General features: G+C 40.8%; 2 protein-coding genes across 16 annotated transcripts in view; one reads left to right on the top strand and one right to left on the bottom strand.

Moving 5' to 3' along the window:
* Positions 1-10,564, top strand: part of RNF44 (ring finger protein 44) — a 34,710-nt gene extending 24,146 nt beyond the window's left edge. For all 8 annotated transcript variants that reach the window (XR_007410197.1, XR_007410195.1, XR_007410199.1 and 5 more), the window contains 4 exons: positions 1,304-1,449; positions 6,982-7,132; positions 8,376-8,570; positions 9,944-10,564. The gene's annotated coding sequence lies outside the window, so the exon portion shown is untranslated. The remainder of the gene's footprint in view (positions 1-1,303; positions 1,450-6,981; positions 7,133-8,375; positions 8,571-9,943) is intronic.
* The window catches only part of FAF2 (Fas associated factor family member 2), a 91,149-nt gene that overhangs the window by 8,250 nt on the left and 55,693 nt on the right, over positions 1-27,206 (bottom strand). For 4 of the 8 annotated variants that reach the window (XM_025434886.3, XM_025434887.3, XM_025434888.3 and 1 more), the window contains 8 exons: positions 26,757-26,833; positions 24,110-24,248; positions 22,429-22,514; positions 22,244-22,335; positions 20,508-20,685; positions 19,387-19,558; positions 18,533-18,676; positions 9,834-13,087 (listed from right to left, as the gene is read on the bottom strand). In XM_025434886.3, the coding sequence (XP_025290671.1) occupies positions 12,905-13,087; positions 18,533-18,676; positions 19,387-19,558; positions 20,508-20,685; positions 22,244-22,335; positions 22,429-22,514; positions 24,110-24,248; positions 26,757-26,833 (1,071 nt within the window). In that variant the 3' untranslated portion in view covers positions 9,834-12,904. Of the gene's footprint in view, positions 1-2,936; positions 3,017-9,330; positions 9,489-9,833; positions 13,088-18,532; positions 18,677-19,386; positions 19,559-20,507; positions 20,686-22,243; positions 22,336-22,428; positions 22,515-24,109; positions 24,249-26,756; positions 26,834-27,206 lie in introns of those variants that run through there. The other 4 variants (XR_004814966.2, XR_007410203.1, XR_004814964.2 and 1 more) reach the window with 4 other exon arrangements.

Raw genomic sequence — 27,206 nt, forward strand, 5'->3', positions numbered from 1 at the left:
ACCTGACATATGCTCAACATCGCTAATCACCAAGGAAATGCAAATCAAAACTACAATCACTTTATATCTGTCAGAATGACTAGAATCAAAATGACAAGAAACAAGTCTTGGGAAAGATGTGGAGAAAAAGCAATTGTTGTTGGGAATGTAATGTAATGTACAGCCACTGTGGGAAACCTAGAGGGACCTAGAAGGTACTATGCTAAGTGAAATAAATCAGACTGAGAAAGACAAATACAATAGTGTTCCACTGATAAGTAGAATCTAAAAAAGAAAATTATTGGGATGCCTGGGTGGCTCAGCGGTTGAGCATCTGCCTTTGACTCAGGGTGTGATCCTGGAGTCCCTGGATCAAGTCCCACATCGGGCTCCCTGCATGGAGCCTGCTTCTCCCTCTGCCTGTATCTCTCTGCCTCTCTGTGTGTCTCTCATGAATAAATAAAATCTTTTTTTAAAAAAGGAAATTATTAAATAAAAAGCAGAATCAGACCTATAAATACAGAGAACAAACTGATGGTTGCCATAGGGGAAGTGAGTGGTGGGAAGATGAGCAAAATGGGTGAAGGGGAGAAGGAGATACAGAAATAAAAGGCACAGCACAGGGAATCTAGTCAGTGATATAGCATTGTGTGGCAACAAATGGCAGCTACACTTGTATTGAACATAGCATAATGTATAAACGTATTAAATCACTAAGTTGTACACTTAGAAACTAATACTATGTTGCATGTCAACCATACTCAAGTAAAAAATAAATTTTAGGGACGCTTGGTCACTCAGTGGTTGTGTCTGCCTTAGGCTCAGGGCGTGGTCCTAGAGTCCCAGGATCCAGTCCCACATCGGGCTCCCTGCATGGACCCTGCTTCTCCCTCTGCCTATGTCTCTGCCTCTCTCTCTGGGCCTCTCATGAATAAATAAATAAAATCTTAAAACAATTTTTTAATCCTATCATCTTGGGATGCCTGGATGGCTCAGTTGGTAGAACATGTGACTTTGGATTTCAGGGTCATGAGTTCAAGCTTCACTTTGGGCACAGAGCTTACTCGAAAAATAAATTTGTAAAATATTTATTTAGGTTATAGCCCATCTTTGGGCTATAGTCTGTTACTTGACGGTGTGGCAGTAGGTGGGAGGTTGGGGTCGTAGAAGGTCATTATGGTTACTGCTGTTCTATCAGAAGCTCTGCCTGCCAGCAACAACCATGCCTGGCCTAAGGCAGCTATTTCTTGAAGAATGAATGAATTGGCAGTAATAACAGTTGGTAACAGTTTAATAACCATAGAATTGGCAACATCTCTCCAAGGGGTGCACACCACAAGTCCTTGGACAGAAGATGGAGCTCCAGGACCAGATGTTCTCTTACCCCTTTGGCCCTGGTACCTCAAAACCCTCTGAACTCAGCCTGTATACTCATGGACAAGACTCTGAGTTCTTCTCTGGGCACAGAAGGTATAAAAGGCTACATACTCTATAAGGGCAATTTCACTGCTACAGAGTCTCCAACACCTTGTAGGGTGTTTTGCATGTTGTTTGTGCTAAATAAAGTCATTCAACAAAGCTGGCTGAGGGTTTGTGCCCAAAGCCATGCACTGTTCTAGGCAGTAGGGGAACACCAGTGAATGAGACAAAGTTCCTGCCTCTAGGAAGCTGGCATTCAGGAGAGACAGACAATATATAAGAAGAACTTTCAAGTATCACAAGGGTCTTGATAATAGAGGTGGTCTTCCAGAGGAGGCTACACTGAGATCAGGGAGACCTGAATGGTGAAAAGGAGCTAGGCAGGAGAAAAGCATTCCAGGAGGGAACAGAATGTGCAGAGGCCCAGAGGCAAGAATGAGTTTGGGCAAGAGCACAGGGTGAAGCTGGAGAGATGAAGTTGAAGGGGAAGGGAGGGGCCAGGTCCCAGAGGCCCTTATAACCCAGTGTTTCTTTTACTCTTCAGCTACCAGAGTTGAGGATTGGCTCAGAGAGGCTCCAGGCTAGCCCTAGGCCCAGGCAAGAAATGGGAGAATCAGAATAATGTGATTCCACTCCTATATTCTCCAAGCCAGAGAACCCACATTTGAAAAACCCTAACGGAGATCTCCCGTAGTCTGTTCCCCCCTCACCTCCTCCATGCTCCACAGCCACCTTACATACACTTCTTGGGATACAATAGGAAAGGGAAGTCCTTTGTCCTTTATGGGTTTCCTGGGAATGACAGCCACAGAGGAGGTCTTGGTTCCTTCTCTTTATTATGAACAGGTAAGCTAAAGTTAGACTGGTTGCAGCCCTGAAGATAAACCCCCCTTGTCATTTCACCAGAAGATGGGTGATGTCAAAGAAATGGGGTTCCATGTGTCTCTCCTTCCTCTACCCTGCCTTCTCTGGCTTCCCTTTGGGAAGGGATGGAGGCTGTAGAACTGTTATCCCAATCTTGTCTCACTCTTGTCAGCCCCTGCCTCTCCCTTCTTCCTTTAAGCCACCTCCAGATTCTCACGGTTTCCCCAACATGCCCTATTTTTACCCCTGTGCTATGCGTGCTGTTCGCCCTGCTTGGAAGATCATTCACATTTTGTGAGCACCCATCATGCTGCTGAGTTATCCCTCACAGGACCCTTTGGTTTTCTTTACTGTAAAAATGTTACTACTTCCCTCATAATTCCTGCTAAGGAAGTGGAGGCTCAGAGATAGGAGAGGACTTGCCAAAGATCCCAGAGTCAATACACGGCAGAGTTGGGATCAAGCCCAGGTCCATCTACCCTCTCTGTAGCCTTTGCCCTTGAACCACACTATGTTGCCTCAAATGTTTTAACATCTCCTGGTAATCATGCTTCTTTTCCAAAGTCCAGTTTGAATGTCCCCTCCTCAAGTGCACTTCTCAAACCACAGGGGGCCACACTTCTACTGTGCTTCCTTAGCACACCATGCAGATGGCTTTCCCCCACGCATCTCACCTGTTATGATCAATCCAGCTGGCTGCCCATTCTCTGCTTTACTAGACCAAAGGCCATCACAGTCACCATGTTCCCAGATCCTAGCAAAATGGCAAGGACACAGTAGGCATCAGTGAGGGTTTTCTCAACAGGTGATTGAATAAGTGAACAAATGAGCTGCTGGGAGGGAAAGCATGTGGGAAGTTGACCCCAGTCTCAAGGCCCAGGTGAGTTTGCACAGGCCCTTTCTCTTTCTTTCCAGTGTCCCAGCATAGTGAATTAACTGTTACCTGTCCCATTCCCAGTGATCTTTCTGTACAATGAGAATTCCTTAAACCATCCCCTGCCCGGCCTCCATAGTCTGATACACTGGGGCAAATCCATTGGCCTCTGCTGTTATTTCAGCCTCAGATCAAATTTCTTGACAGAGAAGTGGGCACTGGGAAAGCCCTCTGAACAACAGAGGGCTCACTGCCACTCAGTGCTCAACACAATGGTAGGTTGCTCAGCCAGAAATTAGTCACATCTGTTGAACATGAATGACTTTATATTAGCAAATGTACAAACATTTTATGTGATTTTAACCAAAGTATATCGAGGGGAAAAAAGCTCGAGGCAAATATGCTAAAATACTAATAATTTGGGGTAGTAGGAATATAAATAAGGGTTATTTTCTTCTTTATACTTTTCCTGCAACTTTTTAAAAAGAAAAGGCCCTGCCATATATGGGGTGCAACTAAACACAGATAGCCCTATCTATTGACCAATTACGTTCCTCCTTCCCAAAGGTAGAAGTCCTGACATCCCAAGGGTGTCCTCTACCTCTGACAACACCCTCCCACTGACCTACCCTTTCTGAGACCTAGACCTCTTCCTTTCTGAGATTTGGCTTTCCATTCTGGGACCTACCCCATGGTCTTTCAACACTTAAATTACCTACAGTGGGTTTCCTATTTGTTACTTGAAACTAAAGATCTTTAATATAGACACCAAAAGGTAAGAGCTATCTGAGAAGATCCACGTGTGTGCAGTTACTGTGTTTCTAAATTGGTATACCATGCAATTATGATTTATATCTACTGTCCTTGCCAGTACCTGTGTTATAAGCCAGTCTTACAAATAGGATTCCATGTTAAAAAAAAAAAACAAAAAAAAACAAATAGGATTCCAGAAAACCAGAATCACGTGGTCTAGGCATTGCTTTCCTGGCAATCAGAGAGGAGTTTGAGAAACTGATTGCATATCTTTTAAATCATTTCTCTTGTCAATTGTGTTAGTCTATAGGCAGGAAGTGCATGGTGTGTTTAGGGAACAATCAAGAGATCTGTATGGTTAGTTAGTGTGACTATGTGGAAGAACAACAACAACAACAACAACAAAAAGCTATAAAGTTCAGAAAGGGCTCTGTTGAAGTCCCCAACTTCCAAGCTGAGAGCTGGACTTTCTCCTGGGGTGAAGGGGGTGCTGAGAGCTTCTGAATACCCACATGTGATCTCTGTTTTCATAAAGAAAATTGGCAGCAGGAAGAAAATAGACTGGTGACAGTACCTGGCTTTTCAGGTCTACTCTCACCATGTATTCTGGTTTCAATCTTACCTGGGCTTTCAGTTTTTCCAGAAAGCCACTTAGGTCTTTCTATACTCTGGTCTGCTCTTTTTTTTTTTTTAAGATTTTATTTATTTATTCATGATAGACATAGAGAGAGGCAGAAACACAGGCAGAGAGAAACAGGCTCCGTGGCTGGAGCCCGACGTGGGACTCGATCCTGGGACTCCAGGATCGTGCCCTGGGCCAAAGGCAGGCGCTAAACCGCTGAGCCACCCAGGGATCCCCTGGCCTGCTCTCTTAAATGGCTAATTCAAATCTATGTCAGTCTTAGACCTCTGACCCCATCATCCCCAACCTGACAGAACATACCATCACATGCGGACACTCAACTTCTGCCTTCAAATTTACAAGTACACCGACTTCTGCTCCCTCCTTCCTCCTGAGGCCAACCCCTTCCACCACCCTAGGTATATCTTTCTCTATGTATCTTCAACCTTTTTCTCTCATAGCTTTTAACATTTACACATAATGGAGTCCCTCCCAACTTAAAACAAATAACCTTTCCTCATTCATACCTTTCTGGATTGTTCTATTTTCTCCAATACCTTCCACTGAAAAATTTTCTGAGAGCTGCCTACATTCAATCTTTCCACTTTATCTCCCACTCATTACTTCAGCCTTCTGATACTGTCTGTACTCCACTAAAATAGCACCAGTGACCATTCCTAAATGCAGCTGTCAGAAACCTGGAAATCCTCAATTTCTCAGTCCATCACCCTCCAAGTCTTATCAGCCTCCAGGTCCTCCCTGATCATTGTGCCTTCTAAATAGTTCTCATTTCCATCATTAATGCCCCACCATCCCCAAACCATTCCTCATCCAAGATTCTATCTTATCACTTCTTACCCCTGCCCCCTTCCCATTCAGTCTCCCTGCAGTGACAGAATTAGCTGTCTAAAACCCAAATCTAATGTATCACCCTTGCTTAAAGCCCCTCAATGGCCCTCGGAATAAAATTCACATAATCTGACCCCCAATCTGTGGGCCAGAAACAAGGGGACACTTAGCTCTGTACATTTACAAAGATCTTGTAATAGACCAATGAACACGGTAATTAGATGACAGTTCACCATAAGAGATGGTTAGTGGATGGAAGTTCAATCAACAGGAGGTTAAGAAAGAAGTGGAGGCTGGTGCAAGCCATCTTGGCAGGAAAGCAGATAGAATGGTAACTTGTGGGTAAGGTTAAGGTTAAAGGTTTTGCTTGACTTTTTAAGATTCAAGCGATTAAAACGTGAAGAGAATCAAGCAATTGAAAAGGGGATAGTTGTTAGGAAAGGTTCTGGCAATGACACAAATGGGAGACTGAGCACACACTGCTAGAAGGAATATAAATTGTAGTCACTTTTCTGGAATATAATTTGAAAATCACATAATCATTTAAAAAAGTAAAATTTCCATCCTTTTGTGACTCAGTAACTTTACTTCTAGAAGGGATTTCTTTTCCCCCTGAGAAAACAAGCATGGATGTGTACTTTTAGCACTACAGGGATGTTTGTCAATTTGTACTTTGAAGGAAAAAAAAATGGAATAACCTAAAATGTCAAAAGAGGATTTTGGTCAGTTTATGGTACATCCATTCAGTGAAATGCTGGGTAGTCATTTAAACAAATATAGAATATGTAAAACTGAGACAATACAACATTTACAATGCCATCCTATTTTTGTAGAAAACAAAGTTTTTATGTGCAAAGTCTAGGAAGGACATACAATGGAATATTAACAAGAGATACCTCTGGACAATGTATTTTTAGTTTTTTTTTATTCTTTGCACTTCCTAAAGTTTCCTATCATGAATAGGAATACCTGAATAAAGAAAACAATCTATGGCTGGCTGGCTTAGTCAAAGGAGCAGGTGACTCTTGATCTCGGGGTTGTTTGAGCCCTATGTGGGGTATATAGGTTAATTAAAAACAAAAGAAAACAAAAACAGGAGTGCCTGGGTGCCTCAGTGGGTTAAGCATCTGATTCTTCATTTCAGCTCAGGTCATGATCTCAAGATTAGCTGGGCATGGAGGCCAGCTTATAATTTTTTTCTCTCCCTTTCGATCTTCCCTTCCTTCCTCTCACCACCCCAACTCATGCACTCTCTCTAAAAAACAAAAACAATTTATAAAATCACACTCTCTCTCTCTCTCACACACACACACACACACACACACTCTCTCTCTCTCTCTCACACACACACACACACACAGTGAGTCCATTCATACGAAGTTTAAGAACAAGCAAAACTTCTACGGTAAAAGCAGCCAGAATACTGGTTTTCTCTGAGGAGCTTTAGTCTGGGAAGACATACAAGGTAACTTTCTGGGATAATTAAACATACTGAGCATCTGGTCTTTGGTGTAAGTATACATAAGGTTAAGCGTTACAAAACTCTAAGATTCGAGCATTTTACCGTGTGTCAATTATATCTCCTTTATTTATTTATTTATTTTTATATCTCCTTTAAAAGAAAAGACACCCACAAGACAGAAGGGAAAGAAGAAGCAGGTAACGTCACTGAACAATTTTGAAGTGAAAAAGGAAGAGGATGAAGTTCTGTGACAAGATCTCAAATTCCTCAGGAAGTAGGCTGTAATGTGTTGAGAGTGAGGAGGATGCAGGTGGGCTTGGATTTGAGAAAGGGGACACAACAGAGCAGTGCCTATGTAGAAATGCACAGGGGCTCCCTAGAACTGGGTCACAAAAGTGGGCACTGACATCTGGGCTCCTTAGTTTGCTGCAATATATGCCAGGATTCTGCAACATAAAGAACAAGAGAGAAATCAAATGGTTCACTTTAACTCTGGGAATTGTGACAGCTCTGGGTTGTAGTGGAGAGGAGCATGAAACCAACAGAATTTTAGTAAAGAGAACTGGGAGGAGTAGTGAGGACAGAAAGGCCTTGAGGGGAGTGTGGAACTGGAGCACTAAAGGCTGTGGTCAGCAAGGGTTTGGTTCTAAGGTCTGGAGGGTGAAGCAGTTCATAGTGAAGGCTATACTCAAAGCACGGCACTGCTGGGAGGGAGAGGAGCAAAGAAAGCAAATATTCACTAAGCATCCATCTACCCACCACCAGGCACTTCAGAGAGAGCAGCCCACTGAAAGAGCACCTGAACTTTGCAAGGATGCACTGCCATTATGTTTATAGATGAGGAAACACCCTAGATCACTCACCAAGGGGCAGTTTCAAATTCAGATTTGACTCAAGGCCTCTTTCCACTACATTCAGCAGCTACACAAGTCAAATCAGGAGCACCAGAACCAGAATTTTAAGAAATCCACATATGTAGACGTTGAGAGTTACCTAGGTAGCTGGTGGAGGGGAAAGTATCAATTGCCTACATCTGGGGAAATACTGTCTGGTAGCAACTAGAAGAGGATAAAGTACTCCAAGGAGATGGCATATGCTTCAGGGGCATTGTCTTAGAAGACAGGGCATCAGAGTGGCAAAAGAGAAACACAGATGCATTCCCTGGTTCCAAGACTCAAGGGAAAATGAAGTTACCTGCTTAAGGGTTTCCTGAAGTGGTATCTTCAAGAGAATATCAGGTTTCAGTTTACCAGGGTTAGAAATCTGGGAGTTTGAGGCATCATTCTGAGAGTTACCAAGAAGGGCAGACAGAAGAGGAAAGGGGTAAAGCCTCCAGAGGCAGGAGAGTCTCAGCATTCTGTTGGCTGAGCTCATAGTCATGAGGGAGAGATTTGAGGGGCTGGTGGCTCCATCAGGGGAAAAGTATATGGAGTACACCACCAGAGGCATGGCAAAAAAAAAAAAAAAAAAAAAAGGTCAGGCATTATCTGCCTCATTGAGAAAAGCCTCAACTTAATCCCTCCCCTTTCTCTCCTTCCTTTATCTGTATCTAGGATGAACTATTAGCAGGGGGCAAGCTACAGACTGTTGAAAACAGTAATAGGAGCTATAACTTACTGAACATCTATTGCATGCTAAATAACTGCAGCAGCAATTCACTTCATCTGGACTGCAAGGCTACAACCCATTTTACAGATGATGAAAGTGAAGCCTACAGAGTTGAAGTCACAGCCAGGATTTGAAACCAGGTTTGTCTGGCATCAGAGTTTGAATCATCCTTTACTCTGTTAATTGATGGCAAAAATTTTATACATAACCCTCACAATCAATTGTGAAGTGGTCATTTTTAAAAATGGATTCTGACCTACGGTGAACAAACTCTTCTTGCAGACTTATTAGACTGAGCAAAAGACATTCTAGTTTACACATATGATCTACATTTAAAAAAAACAAAACAAAAATGGAAGCCCACATCTTCAGATAAGCAACAGGGTAGACTCTGATGGTGACAGGAATTCGTAGCTCACAGAAATGAGTTCTTTGCATAAGGTCAGACAGTGGGGAAGAGAAAGGCAAAGAACTAAGACATTTCCTCTTATTTTTTTTTAAATAGTTTTTTTTTTTTTTTAAGATTTTATTTATTCATGAGAGACATACAGAGAGAAAGGCAGAGACACAGGCAGAAGGAGAAGCGGGCTCCATGCAAGGAGCCCGACGTGGAACTCGATCCCAGGTCTCCAGGATCACACCCTGGGCTGCAGGTGGTGCTAAACCGCTGCACCACCGGGGCTGCCCACATTTCCTCTTAGAAACAAAAAACAAGGACGCCTGGGTGGCTCAGCGGCTTGGCACCTGCCTTTGGCCCAGGGCATGATCCTGGAGTCCCGGGATTGAGTCCCATGTCGGACTCCCTGCATGGAGCCTGCTTCTCTCTCTGCCTGTGTCACTGCCACTGTCTCTCATGAATAAATATTTAAAAAACCAAAAACAATAAACAAGTAAAAATACCTTAGGAGGGGAGCTCCAATAGTCCAGACTTCATTAGATCAAAGGTGATTCTTCTTTAGGTACTCATTCACAAGGACATAGGTCTGTTCTAGCAGGAGTCATGGCATCCCTTATCAAACGGACAGTTACAACTCCAAGAAAATATTCCTTCAAACACACTACCAAGGAGAAAGGAAACAATGACACTTGTTTTGGGCTCTTCATATACATTTGATTTAACCTATAAACCAATCCTGAGACAGATGGTGTACACTTTACAGTTGGAGAAACTAAAGAACTTGCCTGAGGACAGATAAGCCCAAACTTGAACCTGGGTCTGTCTGCTATGTTGCCTCTTTTCACTGAAATACACAATTTTAACTCCTTGCTCATCTTTGATTCTTCCTTGCTTCTCAGCGATGCAATACCCTGTTCCTATCCTCATGTATCCCAAACTTTCCTTCACACACAGGAAAATACCTACCACATCTCTCCTCAACAGAAAGACCCACAACTTCTTAGGAGACTTTTGTTATAAAACATTTAATGTTAACCTACAATACAATGTAAACTTTTATGAAAAAAATTTTAAGTACACTAGATTTCTTCAGTAAATTATCATGTAACTATTCAGGCGCAGTACAAGTTGGGACACTGCATCCTTTGTGGATGGATTTCCTGTTGCTGCGTTCCTCACAAGTCCTAAAAAAAAACCAGTTGCAAAGTGGAGCTCCTTGTTCAAGCACCAGGTAATACTCCCGATTTTGCATTCTGGGGGTTATCACTCTTTCCCACAGTCATTTTCTGAAACTCTTTCCTTGGCCTTGGCACCATTAGCAATTTTCATAATGACTGCTCAGTTGAAGATTCTAGGTTCCTTATTTTATTATTTTTTAAGAGATATTCTCATTTTTTATCCAAACATCATAGTGGAGGCAAACAAGCACAAAAAAGTATTTGCTGCAGGAAATTCTGCAGAAGTGGAAGAAAAGACCAGAAATGCCCCCACTAACTGCAGAAATTCAACGGACTCCAACTGGGTGTCTTTGTTTGGTCATTTCCCATGTTATTCAGTTGAATCTACAACATCAGTTTTGGGACTGCAGAACACAACTTGAAACAAGTGTTTTTGTTAGGTTGATGGCTTGCTGTTTGATAAACAGCTGAAGTAACCCAGAGGTGATGTGGAAATGAGTGAATCCTTGCAGATCAGCTTCTCAGTATTTTCTCCCTTGCAGGTCCCATTGAGTTCCGAGGTCCTTGGGAGTAACAGATTGTACTGGCTTTAAGTGACAAAATGTTCATCCTTCATGGAGGAGGAAGGGAGATGACACCTATGCAGCAGCCCTACGGTAAGGAGACAGGAATGGAGTCTGAACAAAGCACGCTTGTTTCAACATAGACTAGGAAGGAACATGTGCTTCAGATAAAACTTCCTGAAACCTAAAGTAAATAGGTAAGCCATCCCAAGAACTCTACCGACATACACTTTTTCTTAATAGTCTGGCATCTGACCTCCTTCACTGAACAAGTATCGAAAGGCCAAGAGACATAAAGTGCATGTTGTAGAATAAGATGCAGACTGAATTAAGGAAAAAGTTTTACAACTTCCCAAAGAGGTGTGGGCAAAACACCCAAAACAATACCCAACCTAGAGAAGGCCCTTAATATCCTGCCCTTCTGTGTACTGCTAGGGAAACAGCTATGAGTTTGACAGGGAGGGAGACTCAGAGTTATGTGGAAAAATTCCTCTTTGCATGGTTGTAAGCAGGAAGCAGACTTCACATAAGGCTGAATAGAGAATATGCTTTATCCTGGTATTCATTCCAGATACCTTTCATGCCAACAGTGACTTCCCACTCATCTGGCCTTGAGGCAGCAGTAAACAAAATGGAATAATAGGCAGCCAGGAGCAGAACTAAATTAAATTTTCCTAGAGATGGTGTTTTAGACATCTGTGCCAAGACCACTGGGTAATTCCCAGGCTCCCTAGGTGGTGCCTTGTGAGGTTCCTTATCCCATCCCTTACCCATGTTTACCCCAACCACTGTGGGATGCAGAGGAGAAGTCACATACATCAGTGCTACCTAAAAGAGTTGCCCTTAGATTTTTAGGTAAGCAAGAGAGAAAGCCTTTGGAGACTGCAAATCTACCAAGTTATGTTTTATCTTGATATGGGCCCTGGCCTCAAAGCATGCTAGGCTCTAGTTACTTCAGTAGGTTGCTGTGTTACAAGTCTGCACCAGTCTAGCTATAGAACACTTTGGAATATTTGCCAGCTCACGCTGACATCTGTTAATAATACATGGCATGACCCATGTACCCATTACCATAAACTCAACCAAAGAAGAGACATCCATCCTGAAGTTTAAAAACCCCTATTACCTCAACACAGCAACAGAGGGAGAGGATTAAAAACTGCTTCCAGCAGGTGGCTATATCAGAAACTAACTGTACCTTCCAACAGTTTACACACACCTGGAGTTCTGTCTTGGCTCCCTTCAAGGTTTCTAGTTCTATCCTTGAACCAACACCACCACCACCCTCCCACTGAGACAGGCAGGGCACCATCATGGGGTTCTGCTGGTTCTACCATTGACCCTGCTAGTCCTTTGGGAAGGCACCAAGATTGGCAACTCAGGAACACTCAGGGATGGGCAGGAAGAGCACGTACACATCAGAAGAGGAATGAAGAGCTGCTATCCTTTGGTTCAAATTGCATAATAACCATCTAGTACAGATTCCAAGGGACAACTACAGTTATGTGTATAATGAGTATACACAGAGTTCACACTGCATATATGGGGATATCTGTACAGAGACTTTGTGGGGCAATGAACCCAGATTTCCTCCCAATACTCCAAGCGAGGCACAATAGATGCTAAGAAAGGACAGCAAGAGTTGGACCAAAAAGAACAACCTCTCTAGGAATGTGAGAGGGACAATGGCAAAAATAAGCACAAACCAGCCCAGGTCACCTTTATTACACTCTTATGGGCTAAGGAGCCCAGGGCATGAACTCATGGGCTTAAGAATTGGCTTTTTATCAAATAAAAGTTAAGAACACCTATGTCAGCCTCATTCCTTTGGTCATTACAAAGCAACAAAAAATGTTTAGAAGTTATTCATAAATTGTGGGAAGTTCAAGGAACATCTCTGTTCTGTGCCTTCTCTTCCCTCTTCTCTGGTGGTGGGAGAAGCAAGTCCTCAGGAGATGCTGCAGTAGTAGCTGGTCGATGTTTTTTCCACTTTTATTTTCCATAAAAGCAAGAATGAATGAGAACTAGTGGGAATTTCCCCTTCCCCAGTTGGGACAATAACTGGATTGAAGAGTCTCCTTTCGTTGGAAGGTGCGTGGTGCAGAGGCAGTAGGGAAGGGTGGGCTTGCCAGTGGGAACGTTCACTGCTGACCTTCATGCACACACACAGGTGGTGACTCTTTTAGGCAGCATGGTTTCTGATCCTTCCTTAGGATGCAGCAGTCTTTTAAAAAAAATATTGTATTATAATAATAATAATATGAATTTCTCTCTCTTGTTTTGTTTTTCCGTTTCTTTTAGGGATTAGGGTAGGAGGGGAGAGGGAAAAAATAATGTCATTCATCTGTCAGGTCCTGAACAAAGAGAACTTCTGTGTGGCTGAGTCCGGCCTCCTGAAGTGTGGGGGGGTTGGGCCACTCCTCTGAAGGGATGCAAGGCAGCACCCGCCGGGGAAAGTTGGCTTCAATCTGAAACTTTTCAGGGCTTTCTTTCAAGGAGAATAAGAAGTCGTGGATTACCTGCAGATCATATAGGAAAAGGGAGGTGAGAGAAAGACAAAGGAGCACTCAACACAACTATGAAATCAGGTATCTCCACCAGCTCTCTCCAGGATGACTCTGAGATATGAAATTATTGCATGACACTGGAATTCTACTGTGAGGTCCTTCCCTTTCAGAGGAAATACGTAGGGCAGCTCTTTTAAGTGATTACACAGCCCAATGCTAGTCCTACTTCTGGAATGATTCATCTGTTTGGTCTTTTTTTCTTGACAACTTGCCTGATATAAAGCTAAATTTTTTTTACTTAGAAATAATTAGAGAGTTACTGAACAGTGGAGAGTATAGAACACAGAATTTTCTTTATTTTTTATTTATTTTTTATTTTTCAGAATTTTCTTTAAACCAGTTAAGAATGAGCTGCCAACCCGATGTCCCATCACCCCCAAAATACTTGTGTAGGTTTTCTAAACAGGACAATCTCCTACATAACCATAATACAGCTCTCAAAAAAAAGGAAATTTAACTGGCACATTATTGCTATGACAGAGCAATATATATTAAACTATTATTAAAGTTTTCAGGTTTTGCTAGCTGCCTTTTACAGCACAAGCAACCAGTTAGGATTATGTGTTCCATTTCACTGTCACATCTTCTAAGTCTCCTCCTTCAGTCTAGAATAAATCCTTAGCCTTTCCTTTATTATTCATGACCTTGACACCTCTAAAGATTATTGGTCAGTTATTTTTGCAGAATGTCTTTCATTTCCCTAATGTGTACTCACAATTAGGTTCCAGATAGGTTCTTTCGCAGGAATGTTCTAGAACGATGCTGCATTCTACTAAGAGTATCCTATCCAGCTGGAGCACAATTCTGATTTGCCCCAGTACCTATGATGTGCGTTTTGATCTCTTCATTAAGGTGGTGACTGCTAGGCCTCTCCAGTCGCAGCCATTCCTTTCTCCTTGTAATTATTATTTTAAAAAATTTTATTTATTTATTCATGAAAGACAGAGAGGCAGAGACATAGGCAGAGAGAAGCAGGCTCCTCGAGGGAGCCTGATGCAGGACTTGATTGCAGGACCCCGGGAGCATGACCTGAGCAAAAGGCAGACGCTCAACCACTGAGTCACCTAGGTGTCCCTCTACTTTTATAATTAAAGAGATCTTGTGGGGAGGTACTTTGAGACTACAGAGATTTCTGTTCCTCAAACTTTCAACTTATTTATTTATATTAACATAGATTCACGATTTCCTATTTTATTCAGAAGGTTATAATGTTATAGTATTTATTTTAATGTTCAAATGTTTCAGATGGAGTCAGAAGAGCCCATCCAAGGTGACAAGTCTCCATCATTTTTTGAATAATTCCTTGCTTTCTAGCACAAGGTATTTTAGGCTGATCTTGTGTTTTCTTGCCCCAGCTCTGGAATAAGCCATTTCTCCAAGGAACCATGGTTCTTCTTAATGGACAGTGGTACATATATATATTGGGGGAGAGGGGGCAGGTATTTAAAAGCCACAATCGGGATCCCTGGGTGGCGCAGCGGTTTGGCGCCTGCCTTTGGCCCAGGGCGCGATCCTGGAGACCCGGGATCGAATCCCACGTCAGGCTCCCAGTGCATGGAGCCTGCTTCTCCCTCTGCCTGTGTCTCTGCCTCTCTCTCTCTCTCTCTCTGTGACTATCATAAATAAATAAAAATTGAAAAAAAAAATAAAAAAATAAAAAAATAAAAAAATAAAAGCCACAATCCAGGTGCTATGTACATTCATTGCTACTGGGGGGTTGCTGCTCCCAATCACTCTCTGTGGAAAAAACTAGAGACTATGTGTATACACATACACACATCAATGTCTATATTTCTCGTATATAACGCAAAAAACCATGAGTTTGTTTCCCCCTTAATCCAGTCCTGGCTTTAACACCCCACACCCCACCATGGGCTGCGCTCATGCTCGGACTGTGTGGACACTGTCCTAAATTTGGTCAATGATCTAACATCCTTCATGGGCACTTGTCCTCTGTGAGACTGCCCTCCTCACCCTACTCAGGCTGATAAAGGTAAATTCTTAATAATAAGTTAAGGTGACATCAAGAAAACTCATATTGCTAAAACTTAAAATGTGAGGTACCTATGGAATGGGCCACCTTTATTGCTCCCTGTTTCTTGATGCCATGTATTAAGAACGGGCACACTGGATCTACTCTATGGGCCTCTTTATCTAGCATGCTACTTCTACCAGAGAGTCTGAAGGATATGTTATGAAGGGCATAGCATGCTAACCTCCTTCAGGTCAATCCCACAACACTCAAATTACCCTTACTATTTTGAGGGAACCTATTTTCTTTTTGTTGTACCTCACATAAATTTAGTCCCCTTTGTGCGAAGCAGTCCTTTATTGGTCTTAAACTTACCTCTTTAGAGCTTTTAAGAGGCAACATATCACTCCAAAACTTAAGGAGTAAATCCATGCTCCTCTTCTCTAAATCCATTCATGATTTTATAAACTCACATATTTTGATTTTATAAATTAACATATTTTAATCTATCAACCTCATTTAGAGTCTCTGTCTCTCTGTGCAATTTCCATTAACATTTACCTTTTCTTTCTTTCTTTTTTTTTTTTTTTACCTTCTTTTCTTATATTAAGATGCATCAATAGACTTGAACGAAGTTTACTGGTATGAGCCCAACAGGGGCTTTATATAGTGTGAAACAATATTTTGTTTCCATTTCAATCTTGCTTGATAATAGTCAGCCCTGTTATAAAATTGGCATTTTCTGTTGACCACTGACAATGGACATCACCTCCAGAGGTTGCTTTTGGTTTCTAATGGATAGAAAAATGAGTCCTGGGCTAAGTATAATTTGGATTCTCTCTAATATGCATTCATTTTAACAGAAAGTCAGCTTGCTACTTTTCTCCCCACTCATGAGATCTAGAGATTTTTCCAGTTTTTCCTTTTTTATCTTAGCATTTTACTACTATCAAGAACTGAGCTTCCTGCAAATTGAGTATTTCACTGTACATGACACAAAGTCTGCAAGAACATAAAAGAACTGTAAATCTTTACTCAGTTATATTATAAATCCCACGAATGTTAAATTAAAAGCCTATACCATCACTAAAGACTTCTCCTTTACACTTATTTCCCATCTCTGAGCCTTGTCCCCACTTATGATCAACTATTTCTCTCAGTCTGAGATTTGTTTTTCAAAGCTGAGAACCTATTTAAGTGTCTTGAAGGACTGGGGGGCCCAGATGGCTCAGTTGGTTAAGCAGCTGCCTTTGGCTCAGGTCATGATCTGAGGGTCCTGGGATCAAGCCCCACATAGGGCTCCCTGCTCAGTGGGGAGTCTGCTTCTTCCTCTCTCTCTGTCCCTCCCCCCATAGTTGTGGATGCTCTTTCTTTCAAATGAGTAAATAAAATCTAAAAAAATAAACTGAAATAAAATAAGAGTCTTTAAGGATTAGTTAATAAATGGGTTGGTTCCCTTTAGGCCAGAAGCCTATACTGTTTCACAATTCTAGTAGATTTTCTTCTGAAACTCTTAAGAGAATTCATTTTTGTTAGGTTTTTCACACACACAATTAGAATTTGGGGAGTAGAAGCTCCTTAAGAGTCAGTTATACGGTATCCCTGGGTGGCTCAGTGGTTGAGCATCTGCCTTTGGCCCGGGACGTTGGGCCTGGAGTCCCAGGATCGAGTCCCACATTGGGCACCCTGCATGGAGCCTGCTTCTCCCTCTGCCCGTGTCTCTGCCTCTCTCTCTGTGTGTCTCTCATGAATAAATAAAATCTTAAAAAAAAAAAAAAGTCAGTTATACTATGATGTGAAACTGTTAATGAACATGGTTGCAAGCTAAAATCCAAATGCAAACCGTTAGGAAACACACCAGGGAAAGGAACAAACATTTAATAACCACCTACATGGTATGTATTGTGTGAGGCTCATTCATATCATCCCAATTTAAAAATCCAAAGCTAGGGATATGAACACCTTCCCTCAAAAGAAATAAATGCATAAATGAGATAAATAAAATGAGAATGCTACTCATTTTTCTCTCATCAGGGTACCTCCCAACTTTTTACTTTGTGTTAGCTCTGAGTCTCACATTCCCCACTGGCCATAAGCTCCAGGAGTCTCACTCATCTGCAAAACCCCTGGAGTGCCTAGAACAGTGCCTGAGATACCTTCAATTTAAAGTTATCAAAGGGTAGATTATATTTCCATTTAACTGGTGAGGTATCTGAGGCCCTGTAAAAAATTCTGCAACTTGTCCGATGCTCTTTATTTAAATAGGAGAAGTAAAAACGTGCTAGCCAGCCTCCCTTAACTGCAGTGCATCCTTATTTCTATTATGCAGTTTACTCTTGATTATCTCGAGTGATCAGGGAAATGGCAGAATCTACTATATAGTTGGTAAATTTGGAAAGACAACATACCAACTATCAATATAAATAGACACTTCCTTTTGGTTATAAACAACAAAACAACAGTAACCATTTAAGTGCTCACTATGAGCCAGGCACAATGTTGAGCCCTTTACATACAAATTTAATAATAAAAATAATCTCATTAGAGTACCTATTATCATACCCATTTGACAGATGAAGAAACACAGTCAATGAAGTATACTGACCAAGAAAACACACCTACTGATCTTAGAAGAATGAAAATTTGATAATTTTTCAGATGATTTTATTTATTTGAGAGAGCGTGTGTGTACATGCATGAGTGGGGGCGGGAGGAAGAACTGAGGGAGAAGCAGCAGTAGACTCCCCACTGAGCAATAAGCCTGACACAGAGCTCTGATGCCAGGTCCCCGGATCATGACCTGAGCTGAAGACAGAAGCTTAACCAACTGAGCCACCCAAGTGCCCCATCATTCTGTGATAGAATTCTAAGAGTCTCTGCTTTTAACTATTTTCCTATGGAATGACAAACACTACTTACCTCTAGATATCAGATATACAAGGTAGCTCCACAAAGTGGGGCTTCTTATGGGCTAAATGGATAGAAAGGGAGAGTGATAACTGCATGCATTTATATTCAGATGTGTAATTCTGGTGCTTTTAGATCAGTGGAGACAGAGCTTTCTGCGTAGATAGAAGTGAGGAGTTCTGGTGGGATTCTGAGGGCAATGTGAGCTAACTGGCATGGAAGAGCCTCCCATCGACTTAATGTGCAAGTCTTTTGTGGAACTTCTTGGTAAGTTACACTTGTTTCTTAGCAGAACTCAAATATGATGAAAGAAAACCTTAATATGTTTTCCTTTAAGTTGGCAGCTAGAACTGAAAGAATCTAATAGTTCACTGCACTCTTCTCTCTCTGCCCCACCCTTTCCTGCCTTGTTCATGAGAGCAGCAGATATACCAACAACACTCTCAAGAGCCCTTAAAAGCTTCCAAATCTACAGCCCAGACCTTACATACACTTCACACAACTTAGGTGGTCCTTACTGTTAGAGACTGTGAAAAGTGGAATCGTCTCTCTACTCGAGAATCATTGGGTAATTTGAAAATGATCTTGACACTTTCAGGGTCATCAGGGGAAGGCTCCGGGGGCAGGCACTCCAACTTCCTTTCCTTTTCCTCTTGTAAATTCTGTACAGACACAAAGCAAAGTTAAGGCTATGGCTCTAACAGGGAAACAGGAATACTATCACCATGTAGGTTTACCGCGCAGCCAGAAGAAAAATAAATAACTAATAAGAAAAACCTCCTGGCAAGAGTCAGAAACAGAAAGACCCTAATTCAAAGTGCTACTGCATCGCATGTATTATTTATTAACTATGTTAGGGTATTTACCTGTCTGGAAAAAAAGGGAATGGCTAAAAGACACTGGCTGTAATCAAGTGGTAATATACAATGAAAGAGCATGAATGAAATGCCAAATTAGTTAACAATGTTGCTAAGATATAAAAACTACTGCTGTGGATTTTGAACTGCTTGTTGTGTTGTTGTGCATTTGTACTTACTTTTCATGGAATAGAGTTTTCTGCCTGATTTTTGTTCACTGTTGTGATTTAATAAATTTAAAAAATATTTGTGGAAATGTAATAAATATAAAAATGGCAAGGTGGGGGCAGCTGGCTGGCTCAGTCAGTAGGGCATGCAACTCTTAACTGCAAGTTCATGCCCCACACTGGACAGAAAACTTTAAAAAAAAAAATACATAAAAATAAAAAATAAAAAATAAAAAAAAAATACAGCAAGGAATTAAAACACCCACAAATCCCACCATCTTCAAGTTTTTTTCCTTTCACACTTAAGATCAGTTTGGGAATCTTGAGGAGTAAAGACAGGTTCATTACCCGCCGACGTCTCTCCTCTGCCAACTTTTGCTGTTGCACCTCCTCCTCCTTCCGCCGCTTCCGCTCCCGCTCCTCCCGTTTCTTCCTTTCTTTCTCCTGGTCTGCCCTGAGAGAGGCCAGATAGGCCTCGTCTTGCTGTTGTCTCAGGACCTGGGTCTGATTTCGTTCTTCCCTGTGGCCAGACCAAAAAGCAGAGAAGGCAAAGAGCAATCTCTGTTTTCTTATACCAAAATTTGTGGGGAGGTAAAAAGGTCAACAATCTTGACAGGTGAGCATTTCACACTACCATAAAGGATTCCAAAGCACAGCATGGCAAAATCTGAATGAGCCATCTCATTTACCAATTTAATATGGCAGAAAAAGAAATGGCAAACTTTTCCTTTCCCTTTTAACTTTACAAGTAAAACTATCCTCTCTTCCCAATTCTAGCAAAAGTAACAGTATTATTGCCAAAAAGTGATCATCAAGATCGTATTTTACAGTTAAATACCCCTTTGGAGGATTATTGAATTTTTGCATATATTGCTTTCATAAAACCAAAAACCACATAAATGCATCTTAGAATATTTGGAAAATGGAGAAAATCTTGTTCAGAATTCTACTAACCAAAGAGAAAATACTGTAACATTCTGGTATACTCCCTATTTTCTCCCCAAACTATATATCTACATAGGTGTGAGTGAGAGAATGGATCTAAAAAAATGAAAGAAAATACACCAGAATATTAAAAGTTGTGGTAGGATTACAGGGGGATTTTAAATTTTTTGTGTGCTTTTCTGGGTTTCAACATTTTCTACAATTAATGTGCACTACTTACATAATGGGAGGAAGAGTTTTAATAATTCCACATTTTTTACGTTTAAGCTCCTTAGATTATGGTTCACCTAAATGACATGATATATACATTCTTGAGCATACAGCCTTGTCTTTATTTTGAATCACATCTCCAAGAACAGATGATCTGATAGAATTATTTTGGTCAACATACATAAATATTTTAACACTAAATGGGTAAGGTTTTCAAAGTTGCCTCTAAGAGTAAGTCAGGATTTGTGGAGCCCTGGGTCAGCCATCCAAATTTACAGCTGGTCTCTCTCTTTTCAGAGGAACTTCCCCTGTACCTTTCAAGGCGTTCTGACACCAGGTAAGTCTGGTTTGCATCCATGATAAATGTCAGCTGGTTAATAAGATCATCGGGTTGAATGAGGCCTTCTAGCCGTCCCACTACAGTCATTCTCCGATCCTTCAGCATAATCATGGCCAGGAATGGATAGGTGTTCTCTCGTAAAGCCTGCGAGACTGAGAAAGAAGAGTCAACAGGTTAAGGGCAGCCCTACGGATGAACCAGATCAACTCTTAGACTTTCCACAAGGAGCAAGACAGGAAGGTTTTACTCCCCTACTTGGGAATGAAAGGAGGTCTCACTTATTCTCTACATACCTTTTTTCCTCCTAGTTTTTTAATCTTTGCTGTGGTTTTATTTTATTTTTGTGTCCCTATTCCCAGGTAATTTGATTAGAATAGGATAAACTATTCTGGCAGGAGTGGTTGTCATAATGATGCTTGGGAAGACTGCAGAAGTCAAGGACAAAGCCATTTTGGTAAAAAAGGACCTATAAAGAATTTGGCTACTGCTAAGCATAATTTTCCCCTATACTGGGTATCAAGACTAAAGAAAATAAGGCTGTAAATCTCAGCCTTTTATTACTGGTGATGAGATCCACCACTGTCTTCTGCCTTTTCTTCCTCTTACTCAATCCCTTCCTTAGTCCTTTCCTCATGTCTCCCTCACCTACCCCCAACCAAAAGAGCTAGTTTTTTTTGTTCCAAAGAGGTTTTAGAAAGTTAGTTTTCCAAATAAGCAGGATTTTACCATAAAGGAGTTTTATTTATGTTTTTCTTATGGTTTTAAAGAAGATATTTTATAAGCTTCTATAAAAAATATATCTCTTTCTATCAACTACCTTCCATATCCCCAAAGCCATATTAGAGTAGCAAAACGCATGCTGTATGAATTTATCAGATGTTTAAAAACCAATTAGGAGTAAAGATTCAGATTTTAAGAGGTAGGCAAAACATCTTTGATTCTTAGTATCTATGCTAGTATATACTCAAAAGTTGCTGAACACAAGTAACTACAAAGTAACTACATTTTTCTTAATGTATGCTTTATATTGACTTCTAAATATACTTATCTCTAGTGAAGAGTTACTGTCAGCAAAGATCTGAACTTTCTGAATCCCTATCAGCACTCGAGTACCCAACTAATTCAATGTGCAAGAAGCTGTTAAAATTGCTGATGGGGGGCGCCTGGGTGGCTCAGGTGGTTAAACGTCTGCCTTTGGCTCAGGTCATTATCCCAGAGTCCTGGAATCAAGCCCCACATCGGGCTCCCTGCTCAGCAGAGAGCCTGCTTCTCCCTCTATCTCTCTCTCTCAAATAAATAAATAAAAATCTTTAAAATAAATAAAATAAAATCACTCATGATGAGAGTCAACTCCTCAGTAAAAAGCCATTTAGATTAAAAGCGATTAGATTAGTCCTGCTGGATAGGACTGGATGTTTTAAAAATAAAACCTGGCAATGGTTACCTGTAAAGAATGCACTAGAGTCTAACAGACCTGAGATTGCTAACTGTACAATCTCACTTAAACTCTCTGAGCCTGTTTCCTAAACCATAAAGGGAAAATAATACAACCCTCCTTTCAGGACTACTGAGAGGATTACATATGATAATATATAAAATGTAATGAGCACATGTCTAACACAGAATAGTCATGCAATAAACGGCGTGTTTTCCCAGACTATCTCAAAGATATCTCAACAATCTCAATGAGGAAAAAGAAACACAACTTACCCCTATATCCCTCAGGTTTATTTGTGGAGCATGCCCAGAAAAGCATCCTAGTATTTATTAGGGAAATAACTTCAGGGGCACAGAGTGTGTTGCTGTGGAGAGGGATGAAAAGGATATGAGAAGAACTTGCTTACTACAAAACATCAGCAGACAAAAAAATTTAAATAATCAATCAATCCACTTACCGACAGAACTCATCAGAGTCCTGGTGATCATCTCCATGAAGATAAACCAAAAGAAAGCGAAGCTCCCGCTTGGCATCGTTAAGTGCCTGTGAGAAACAGAAGATCACTAATTATTATGACGACTATGCCTTGAGCTTTTCCTTAGGCTAAGAGAACAAAAGGAGAAATGAGGAAAAAATGTGAACAAGAAATCAGATTCTGGGCTCCTACCTTCATACCCCTGGCATTTTTCTCCCTACAAAACGTCCAAGCTAACAAGCTTTAATGAAAAGGTTCGGTGTTAGGATTTAAACTGTATTAGGCACATGAGAGTAGACAGGCTAACAAAGAAAGGTCCCCAACAAATCACAGAAAAGTCAGCTGTTCCCACAGTCTAAAGGAAGATAAAAACGAGAATCTGACCACATGAAAGGGGAGGTGAGAATTTTGCCACTTTACAGCTACAACATCTTTATACATAAAAAATACTGCAAAGATGAGCCTGATCCCAGGCCACATACCAAGCAGGGATGCAAGACTGAGGGACCCAAATACATTCTAAAGAGCACAAAGTTTAAAAGATCTTCAAAGACAACGCAAGTGTCCAAGATTCCTTTGTATGCTTCTGCATTTTGCATAATCTTCAGCACAATACAATTCAATTAGTATCTCTGGAATGACCAATGGTGGTCTACCCTCAGGATCATAGCAAAGAGGGTGCAGAGGTACCAATTTAATTCACAACTGCATCTTTAGCGTTGGTGCTTAATGCTTGTTGAGTAGGGTGGCAGCAGAGCCTCTGAGGAGACCAACTAAGAGAAAAAGCCGATATGGGAGAATCAAAGCAGAAAGCAAGAGTAAGTTTTTTTTTTTGTGTGTGTTTTTTTTGTTTTTTTTTTTTTTTACCAGATAGATTCAGGAATACTGGAGGCTGCAGAACAGAACCATCCTTTGGACTATAGACACAGTGTTACTTCTACATTTTTCTTTGGCAAACTCGAGATATGCCTAACACCCACAGAACTCTTAATTTTCACCCCTTAAGAGGTATCAAAGGTTTATGTGGCTTGGGTTGACTGAGATGTGCTGCCTTCAGTCTATGGCCTATGACCTTACTCAATTCTGTGAGGGATCAAAGACGACTTAGACTTTGCCTTTAAGGGGATTACTGTCTGGTATAGGAGATAAAAAATAAACATAATCAACCATGATATAAGGAAGAATGTGAAACTGCTTTAAGTTTTCAAAAAAACTATGAAAGCACAAAAGAAAAGACTACTATTTTAGTTAGACTGCAAGGTAGGCCAGGTAGGACACGTCAATCAGAAAGGGTTTATAAGAAGGGAGTGATATGACCTAGTTGAAGGATGGGAAAGCTTCCATTTAGCAAAAAACGTGAGGAAGGCATTCCAGGTGGAGGGAAAAGCAAAAGCAAAGGCACAGAAGTGAAAAAATATATAAAATATGTTCAGGAAATGGTTTATCTGGAACCTATGGTATGGAGAAACAAGTTATACAGCAAAGACCTCAAAAGGAGGTTGGGATTAGATCAAGTAGGGCTGGTTTTTCTTTTTCTGGAAGCAGTCAAGAGGTAGTTAAGGTTCTTGAGTAAAAGAATGACATGATCAGTGCTGGGCTATGCTTTCCTTTATGGATAGAACCATATCAATAAATTGGCATCTATATGGTTTGTGGCACTGACCTGGCTGTACGTTCCCTGGTAGAAGACAGGGTGTGCCCTCCCATATTTCTCTTCAAAAGAGTGCATAAATGAAACAATGTCCCCAACGGGGTCAGTGACCCGGCTGCGAGGGTCAGGCCGTATAAAACGAAGAGCAAACCTGGGGAGGAAGGAATAAATATCACATGAATTGGCTTACTGTAGTGGGCCAGTTTGTAAAGATTCCTACAACAGAGCCAGAGGCATGGCAGCAAAAGGAGGTGTATGGTCTGTGAATGGACCATCAAACCTGAGAATAAAGTCTGCAAAGCTTTATTCAAAAAAAGCTGCAAAGCAGCAAGTGTTGTTCCATTGCCTGTTCAAGACAAATGTAACCTACTAGGATTTATAAATTCCAACACTGGCCTGAGCAAATCCAGAGTGCTTTTTGCAGAAAAATTCAGGACTAGAAAAAAAAGGGAAAGGAAGACACAGTCCAAAAAGATCACAGGTCAGGCTGTGCCCCCCAGAGTCTCTAGAATGGCACTGTCTAATAAGGTAGCCACTAGCCACTTGTGCTATTTAAATTTAAATTAGTGAAATAAAATGCAAAATAAAATTCAGATCTTTAGTCACTCTTGCCACAATTAAGTACTCAATAGTCACATGTGGTTAGTGGCTTCCACACTGGACAGTGCAGATACAGAATGTTTTCATTACCACAGAAAATTCTACTGGATAGCACTGCTCTAGAATAGAGCTCTGTCTCTTTCTGGTTGTCCTACTTGCCTCTCCCTCTCCTTTCTGTTGTCCTGGGATTTTGAATTTTTAGTGCATACTCCCACGCTATTCAAATTATGGACAGGCTTCAAACCCGAACTTGTGGTCATGATTTACCTGCTTTTCAAGGGGGCAATAAAATTCTGCTTACTGATTTATGGTTAATGGCATCCATGAAGGAAGTTATAAAACTGATCTAGAGTACACTGGCTGATTTAGAGACCTGGCAGCTATTGTCGATAAGGGATGATACCACATATCTCTTTCTAAAGAGCCTATCTTATCATATTTGTATAGTATCATTTATTTATCTTTTGGGTTTCCAGAGAAGGCAATGGACAGTTTTGGTAAGTCAATGTGCTACATAACATTAAAGTTGCTTGGATGATACAGTTGCATTAAAATTAGTCACACATGCCATGCATATTTTTTCCAAGGAAAGCCAATATTCACATACATGAGGCATTTCAGCACAGAAAAGTGACTAAACTATGACACTTTCCTTAACAAATCTTGAGCCAATTTCTTAGCCCCTCAAATTACCCATGTGCATACAATTTCATTTAGAAATTCTCCTGAGTAATCAAATCAAATTCACTGACACAAACATTCCATAGGAAATTAAAAACATATATAAGAAGTTGTGTATGTGGGGGGAGTAGTTAGAAATCCTTTACAAGACTGATATTTTGATAACTTTCTTTGAAATTAAGTATTTACGGTTATCTTCTAGTCTTTTTAAGTTATCAAATTTTAATGAATGAATGGATAAAGGCTGTAGCTTCTTTCTTTCTAATTACAATATCTTTCCATGGCCTACACAATTCAGGACAATCAGCTCTTAAAGAAAAATAGAGATCTCAATTCAGTCTTTATTAGTTTTAACATTTTATATGTGCCCATTCTTGCATAAAATAGGATGGGAAAAGTACCAATTGATGAACTGCTAAAGCAAGGAAGTCATTAAGCAGGCAGACTCCTAAAACACCAAGTAGTCAAGGTAAAAGATATTACCTGATCCTTCACAACTAACCTGCTGGGTCCTGACCTCCACAGCCCCTGCTCTCTAGAACAAGGCAAAGCTATTCCATATATGGGGGAAAATCCGCTGCCCTGTATGCAAGGTCCAGACCACATATGCTGGCTCCATCTGTTGGCCTGGATGCCCATAAAACATTTTAGTTCCTCCATAAAATCTAGGTATAGGTTCATTTACTACTCAGCTCTAGATCAGATGCCCCAAGACTAATATGACAGAAACTTGGGCCCCTTTGATATTTTCTAGTCCTGACCCTGGTGCTGAGCTGTCTGAATGGTACATGGAGGAAGTGAGAAGAAAAGTGAAAGTGTGAATCAAGGGAGTATACATACAGAAGGGTGCCAGTGTCAGCAACGTATGCATTGCCAGGACAGAGAATGTATGAGTGTCTGAGAGGTAAAACTGTTGTGGGAGAGGAAAAAAATGGATAATCTCAAAGCAAGAAAGTTTGTTGAGATTATGAGTAGTCAGATGAAGTTAGATGGTTTAGGGTAAAAGTTACAAGGAGTGTGAAGCTACTGATAATGGTGGTTAGAAAGAAAAGGGTGTGAAGATTAAGGAATGTAGAGGTGACAAAGATGGTGGGAGGAGGGCAGATAACGATAAATGTAGGTAGGCTGACCTTGAGAATAATAGGCAGGACTACTTAACAGGCTTAATTTAAGACAGTTCCATTTCATAACATCTGTTATGTTTGACCAATTTAAAATACTGTCATATTATATTAAAAGATTGTTCAGGAAGAGTATTCAATGTGATGACAAATTGGCAATTCAAAACTGACAGAGCACAAACCTTATTATTCTGGTCTATGTTTCAGCTCCAAAGTCTACCCTATTGCTACTAACACATAAATACAAATGTACATACCTAAATATATCAAGTATTGTGTAATAGGTAAACCGGAATGGAAGCATTATCAAGTAATAACCCCATCCAAGCAGCCCCTGAAATTCCAAAAACAAAGTTAGACACAATTCTCTCAAACCCTATCACCCTGCAAAATAACTACTTCAGGTTTCTACTCTTTTTGTTCTTTCACATGATTCCTCCCTCTACAATACAGATCCCTCATCCTGGCCACATCAACCTTCTCAAAGACCAACTGCCTTTCATTTCTTTCATTTAATAACATATTTTTCTCTTATCACATAAATTTTTGTATTAAACCTGCTTTAACACTTTCTGTACCTTTATGAGTTATCAAATCCAATTACAAGTATGCTTCCCTAAATCATAAATATTCAATTATTTCCTTTTCAGATTTACACATTAAAATATGGTATACAGGGCAGCCCTAGTGGCTCAGCGGTTTGGCGC

The sequence above is a fragment of the Canis lupus genome, chromosome 4 (assembly GCF_003254725.2).
Source record: "Canis lupus dingo isolate Sandy chromosome 4, ASM325472v2, whole genome shotgun sequence".
Classification (NCBI taxonomy): Eukaryota; Metazoa; Chordata; class Mammalia; order Carnivora; family Canidae; genus Canis; species Canis lupus.